This window comes from Gorilla gorilla, chromosome 1, assembly GCF_029281585.2.
Source record: "Gorilla gorilla gorilla isolate KB3781 chromosome 1, NHGRI_mGorGor1-v2.1_pri, whole genome shotgun sequence".
In the NCBI taxonomy this organism is placed as follows: domain Eukaryota; kingdom Metazoa; phylum Chordata; class Mammalia; order Primates; family Hominidae; genus Gorilla; species Gorilla gorilla.
Window position 1 is genome coordinate 238,933,665 of NC_073224.2, and position 6,000 is coordinate 238,939,664.

General features: G+C 63.4%; 1 protein-coding gene across 5 annotated transcripts in view; it reads left to right on the forward strand.

The window, feature by feature from the left end:
- Window positions 1-5,169, forward strand: part of MORN1 (MORN repeat containing 1) — a 76,235-nt gene extending 71,066 nt beyond the window's left edge. For all 5 annotated transcript variants that reach the window (XM_055382773.2, XM_055382793.2, XM_055382785.2 and 2 more), the window contains 2 exons: window positions 2,227-2,273; window positions 4,843-5,169. In XM_055382773.2, coding sequence (XP_055238748.2) covers window positions 2,227-2,273; window positions 4,843-5,039 — 244 coding nt within the window. In that variant the 3' untranslated portion in view covers window positions 5,040-5,169. The remainder of the gene's footprint in view (window positions 1-2,226; window positions 2,274-4,842) is intronic.
- The last annotated feature ends 831 nt before the right edge of the window (window positions 5,170-6,000 follow it).

Genomic DNA, 6,000 nt, shown 5'->3' on the forward strand with positions numbered 1-6,000 from the left:
AGGGAAGGAAGGAAGGGAAGGAAGGAAGGGAAGGAAGGGAAGGAAGGAAGGGAAGGAAGGAAGGGAAGGAAAGAAAGGAAGGAAGGGAAGGAAGGAAGGGAAGGAAGGAAGGAAGGGAAGGAAGGAAGGAAGGAAGGAAGGGAAGGAAGGAAGGGAAGGAAGGAAGGGAAGGAAGGAAGGGAAGGAAGGAAGGGAGGGAAGGAAGGGAGGGAAGGAAGGAAGGGAAGGAAGGAAGGGAAGGAAGGAAGGAAGGGAAGGAAGGAAGGGAAGGAAGGAAGGGAAGGAAGGAAGGGAAGGAAGGAAGGAAGGAAGGGAGGGAAGGAAGGGAGGGAAGGAAGGAAGGAAGGGAAGGAAGGAAGGAAGGGAAGGAAGGAAGGGAAGGAAGGGAAGGAAGGGAGGAAGGGAAGGAAGGAAGGGAAGGAAGGAAGGGAAGGAAGGAAGGGAAGGAAGGAAGGGAAGGAAGGAAGGGAGGGAAGGAAGGAAGGGAAGGAAGGAAGGAAGGAAGGGAAGGAAGGAAGGGAAGGAAGGAAGGAAGGGAAGGAAGGAAGGGAAGGAAGGAAGGGAAGGAAGGAAGGGAAGGAAGGAAGGGAAGGAAGGAAGGGAAGGAAAGAAAGGAAGGAAGGGAAGGAAGGGAAGGAAGGAAGGGAAGGAAGGGAAGGAAGGGAAGGAAGGGAAGGAAGGGAAGGAAGGAAGGGAGGGAAGGAAGGGAGGGAGGGAAGGAAGGGAGGGAGGGAAGGGAGGGAGGGAAGGAAGGGAGGGAAGGAAGGGAGGGAAGGAAGGAAGGGAAGGAAGGAAGGGAAGGAAGGGAAGGAAAGAAAGGAAGGAAGGGAAGGAAGGAAGGAAGGGAAGGAAGGAAGGAAGGGAAGGAAGGAAGGGAAGGAAGGAAGGAAGGGAAGGAAGGGAAGGAAGGAAGGGAGGGAAGGAAGGGAGGGAAGGAAAGAAAGGAAGGAAGGAAGGGAAGGAAGGGAAGGAAGGAAGGGAAGGAAAGGAAGGGAGGGAAGGAAGGGAAGGAAGGAAGGGAAGGAAAGGAAGGGAGGGAAGGAAGGAAGGGAAGGAAGGGAGGGAAGGAAGGAAGAAAAGGAAGGGAGGGAGGGAGGGAAGGAAGGAAGGAAGGGAAGGAAGGAAGGGAAGGAAGGGAGGGAAGGAAGGAAGAAAAGGAAGGGAGGGAGGGAGGGAAGGAAGGAAGGAAGGGAAGGAAGGAAGGGAAGGAAGGAAGGGAGGGAGGGAGGGAGGGAGGGAGGGAAGGAAGGAAGGGAAGGAAAGGGGAGAGAAAGAAGAAAGTAAGATGTATTTCCGAAGTGCATCTCACTGCCCGGGGAGGAGGGTGGGTGTCCACACAGAGCCAGCCCCTCGTCCTTGCAGCAGGAGCATCGGAGGCACCTGCCGGGCAGCCCAGCTTCCTCACGTGCAGGGGCTGCCTCCTCCCCGCCAGGGCCATGGCCACGTCCTCAGGGCCCACCTGCTTCCCTGACCCAGATCCCGCCTGGCCATGGCCCTGCCCCAGCCCGTGGGTGCCCCGAGGCGCTGTCCAGGCAGGAGGAACAGGCCCATTACTTGTGGAAGATCAGAAACCCTGGTGGGTGGTGGGCCCCCCCAGAGACTGCCTCAGGGCAGGAGCTGCACCCCTCAGGGAGCCAGGGCAGTGAGTGTCTCCACGGGGAGGCCCCGGCAGGACCCCTGGGCCCCTCCCATCCTCACTGCTACCTCTCCTTTCCCAGCCATGGCACTCCCAGGTGACACTGGGCCTCTGTCCCTCCAAGGGGGCACCATACCACTGCCGGGCCTCCTGGTCCCTCTTGCTGAGACTTCCGCCGCTCCTAAGTCGCTCCCTGCAGACTCCAGCCTCGCCATCTCTCAGGGGCTCAGGGTCTTTCCCGCCCTCCGGGATCTTCTCAGTTGCACCCTGGGAGGCCTCCGCCTTGTCAGAAGACTGTGGAAATGGGGTGGTCGGTCCCACTCCTGCTCCAAGGCCATAAGCACATCAAGAATTTAGACAAAGAGGATTTGCACAGGGCAGCCCACGGTTCCAAGGGGCAGAGAGCTGGGTGCAGGCTGCCAGAGGACTCTCCCCGTCCTGCCCATGGCCCCGAGGTGGGGTTTGCAGGCCTCTGCTGTGCTGGGGCCCTGAATCTGCCCTGGAGCCACTAGCCCTGGTTCAGGTCAGGGATGCCATGTCGTGGGGGCCCAGGCAGGGCATTCAGGGGCCTCACTGTGTCATCTCCACAGGCCTGAGGGGAGAGCCACGGAGGAGCAGGCTGCGGCAGCACACCTAGGTAGGTGGACAGGGCCAAAGTCCATCGCCGGCTGTGCCACTGTCTGGAGAGGCGAGAGGCCGCAGCCCAGGGCTGGAGGTGGGGTTGGGGGAACTCGGCCTGGGGCCCCCAGAGGTAGGTGGCAGTGGGTGGGGGACTGGGGAGCAGCCAGGCCCTCCCAGGGACCTGAATGGGAAGGGGGCTGGTGGCTTGGGGGCTGGGGACGGTCCAGAAAGATTTGAAGCTGGGCCGACACAGCCCTTGATGTGGGGAATGTCCTAGAAAGGAGGAAGCCATGGGGGCAGGGAGCACGGGGGCTCGGAGGCCTTGGGGTCCAAGGGGAGCCAAGGGGAGCCGAGGGGAGCTGTCAAGGCCCACAGTGGCTGAACCATGAGGAGCTGCTCCCCAGCAAGGCCGGCTGCAGGGCCTGGTGGGCCTGGGCTGGGCGGAAGGCTCCTTCCAGCGTGGGGGCTGCTGTGGGGACAGCGAGGAGGGGTGCAGCGAGGGCCTGGAAAAGGCTCAGGTGCAGACCCTCAGCCGTGGGGCCTCCTCCAGTCGCCCCAGTCCTGGGGCTCAGCCCCACAGCCTGGGCCTGGCACCCCCCCTCCAAGCCAGAGGGGCCGAATGCCAGGGCACCTCAGCTACACAAAGGCTCAGACCCCTAGCAGGACCTGGGCGCCACGGCTGACTGGCTGCCTGACGGAGAACGGAGCCTCTCTGTCACCTGGGCCAACATGAATGACCCTTCGTCTGGTGTCTCTGGGGTTCTGGCTGGAGAGCCAAAGGCTGGAAGTTCTGGGCCCGCTGCTCACTGGGGTCTGGATGCCACCGTGGAGCTGCCTCTGGCGCAGCGGGAGAACAAGCAGAGCCACCCTCGTTGTGGGGCCGGCACCCGTGTGGCCGGGGCTGTAGCCAGTGAGGCATTGGTGACGGGAGGGGCTGGAGTGCCAGGCGGTGTCCCCCGTGGTTCCACAGCAGCCCTCACACCATCAACCGGGCCACCGCGTCCCGGCCATCCCAGGAGGGGCAGGTGGTGAGGGTGGGGGGCAGGGACATCTCTGCAGTGACAGGAATCGGCTGGGCGCTGGCATCTGTGCACAGCCGCTCGGCCAGGGTTTATGTGCTCAGCGGAGACAGCTCTGGGGGTGAGGAGCGAAGGGAGATCCGATTCAGGGGCCACTTGGGGCTAAGCCATGTGTGGATGGCCGAGGCCCTAAGTGAGAGCTGGCCCAGGGCTAGATCACGTGGCCGTCGAGGCCCGGCCTGCCGCACGGTGGCCACCAGCCAGAGCCCTTCCCGCCCACCCTTCCCATCCGCCGGGACGCCAGCCTCAGGAGTGGGGTCAGATGGGGCCTGTGGCCAGGCTCCTCAGCCACTGCCCGCTGAGCTCTCGGCCCCCCGGCCAGCGCCTTGGCCGCCACTGGTATAGCTGGATTCCTGGGAACACCTAGAAACCGGGCTGCTTGGAAACACTGTGGCGTTGCCATGTGGGGCTCTTCCTCCGCCCGCCAGGGAGGCTGTCCCTGGTGCCCGGCGCTGTGGCCCACACCCGCCAGGTTGCAGAACGTGTGTCCCCCTGGCAAGGCCCCCCAGAACCGTGGTTTTTTTTTCTAAAGGAACTGACTCGGGGCCAAGCACATTCCTCCCGGCCCCCGAGGCTCGCTCTTGTCCAGCCCTGGGAACGCACAGGCGGCCGAGCCCTTGGCCTGGCCGGAGGAGGCCGCCGCTCTGCGAGGGGAGCCCTGTTTTCCAGGCCGGCGTCTGGAATGTTGCTCTGCCTTGTGGTGTGAGCCGACTCCTGCCCCCATTTCAGCTGCGGCCGCATTCCTGGTGTGAGCCCGGGCCAGCCGAGGCGCTTTTTCCACGCTCCGGTGCCAGCCCCGGCAGGCTCAGGGGAGGGGAGAGGATGGTTTCTATGGCAACCTCACTTTTTGTTATTTCTTATTTTCTTTTTTATGGTTTCTCCAACTTTGAAGCTCTCCAGACAGTTTACAGACTGTGAAAGGAAAAGTACTTTTCCTTCTCTGCCGAGTCCCCCCAGCAGGGCCGCCCTCCAGCCCCACCCGGAGAGCCCCAGTACGGGTGTGGGGAAGGGGCCAGGGCGGGGGCTTCAAAAGCAAACCAGACACACCATGCCTTCAGAGGGTTCGTTATTTTTAAAAACAGTTTATGGAGGAAATGAATTATTTTTCTCCTAAAAAAGTAGGAAAGTATTTGCAAAAGAATCCTTCAGGGACCTGCAGCCAGGTCAGCAGTGGGGGCTTGAGAGCGGCCACCATGCGAGGGTCGTGTCCGTCCTTGCCAGCCTCCGAGCTGGAGGCCATAGCTGGGCTGTGGCCTGAGGTCAGAGGTGGTTTCCTTTGCCCAAAATTGGTTTATTCACCTATGCTGACTGTGTGTCCAGCCCCCCCGGACCGGTCCGGCGGCCAGTCCTGTGGTTACAGTGCCAAGAATCCCAGAACCCAGGCAGAGACGACCAGGGTCGGGGGCACAGGGGCCAGCGGGCATATGAGACAGTGGGCAGTGGGCTGAGGCCAGGGAGGGGAAGGGACAGGAGCCTGCTGAGGACCAGCCCACCCGCCCCTTGCAGGGGAGTACGTGCTCACGATCCGCGACGTGACCACCCCGCCGTTCCTGGGGCGCAGGCTGCCCCCCGCCTTCAAACACCTGCGGGTCGTAGCGAAGAGGGCTGGCCAGCCACCCCATGTCCTGGAAGAAGGCCCTGAAGCCTCAAGCAGCTGGCAGGCTGCCCACAGCTGCACCCCAGAGCCGCCAGCGCCTCGGTGAGGCCCCGTGTCCACAGGAGGCCACCTCGGTGTGAACGGAAGGAAACGCTGCCTCTCCTTGCGGGACTCTGCTCCCCGATTCTCCAGAGCCCCGCGGTTGCTGGCTTGAATAAAATGCTCAGTGGCGGCTATGGAGGGCACTGCTCCTTGGGCCCCACGCCAGCAGCAAGGCCCTCCCCATGCACCCGCACACTCACAGGCGAGGCAGCGGGACTGGAGCCCACGTCCCTGCTCACTGCTGTGGCCCCCGATCTGCACAGAGCCCTGGGACGCCTGGGGGGTCAGGCGGGACACATGGGGTGGCTCGTCTCAGTGCCTCAAGACCAGGCCTGTGGCAGTCACCCAGGCACCCTGCGAGGCCAGCACGTCTGTCCCACCCACACTGTTCCCAGGCCCAGCCGCGGTTGGTGCTGGAATTCCCTGCCAGGCTGGGGCTGGGAAGGAGGGTCCCTGTCTCCCTGCCGCAGAGCTCTGCAGTGAAGCCCAGCCAGCCAACCCCCTGGCCTCCGCCTGGCACTACCCACTCCAGGCAATCCTGCCCGCAGGACGGGCTCCCATGGCAAGAGGCAGGAAGCATGCAATCAGCTCTGCTGACCAGGTGTCCTGCCTGCCTGACGCCCCCACCCCGCACTGACCAGGGAGGATGGTCAGGGACATTTTACAGCTGCCTCTGGAGGGCCCCTCAGCCAGAGAGGGGCCAGAAGGTCGTTGGGGAGGGGGCACTGAGATGGCCCATGGGCAGCCAGCCACTTGGTCAGCACAGAAGGCGGCCACTGCAGAGACCCTGCCTCCTGGCCCCACCGCGCCTGCCCTGGCCCCTGGCTTCACCCTGCCCACCTGGGGCCTGTGCAGCTTGGCTGGTCTCACCCTCTGCCCTCCCAGCGCTGGGCAGGGAACCAGCCTCCTCAGGCCCTTGCTCTCCTGGCGGCCCCTCAGACCCGCCCCCGTCCTTGCAGCCCACC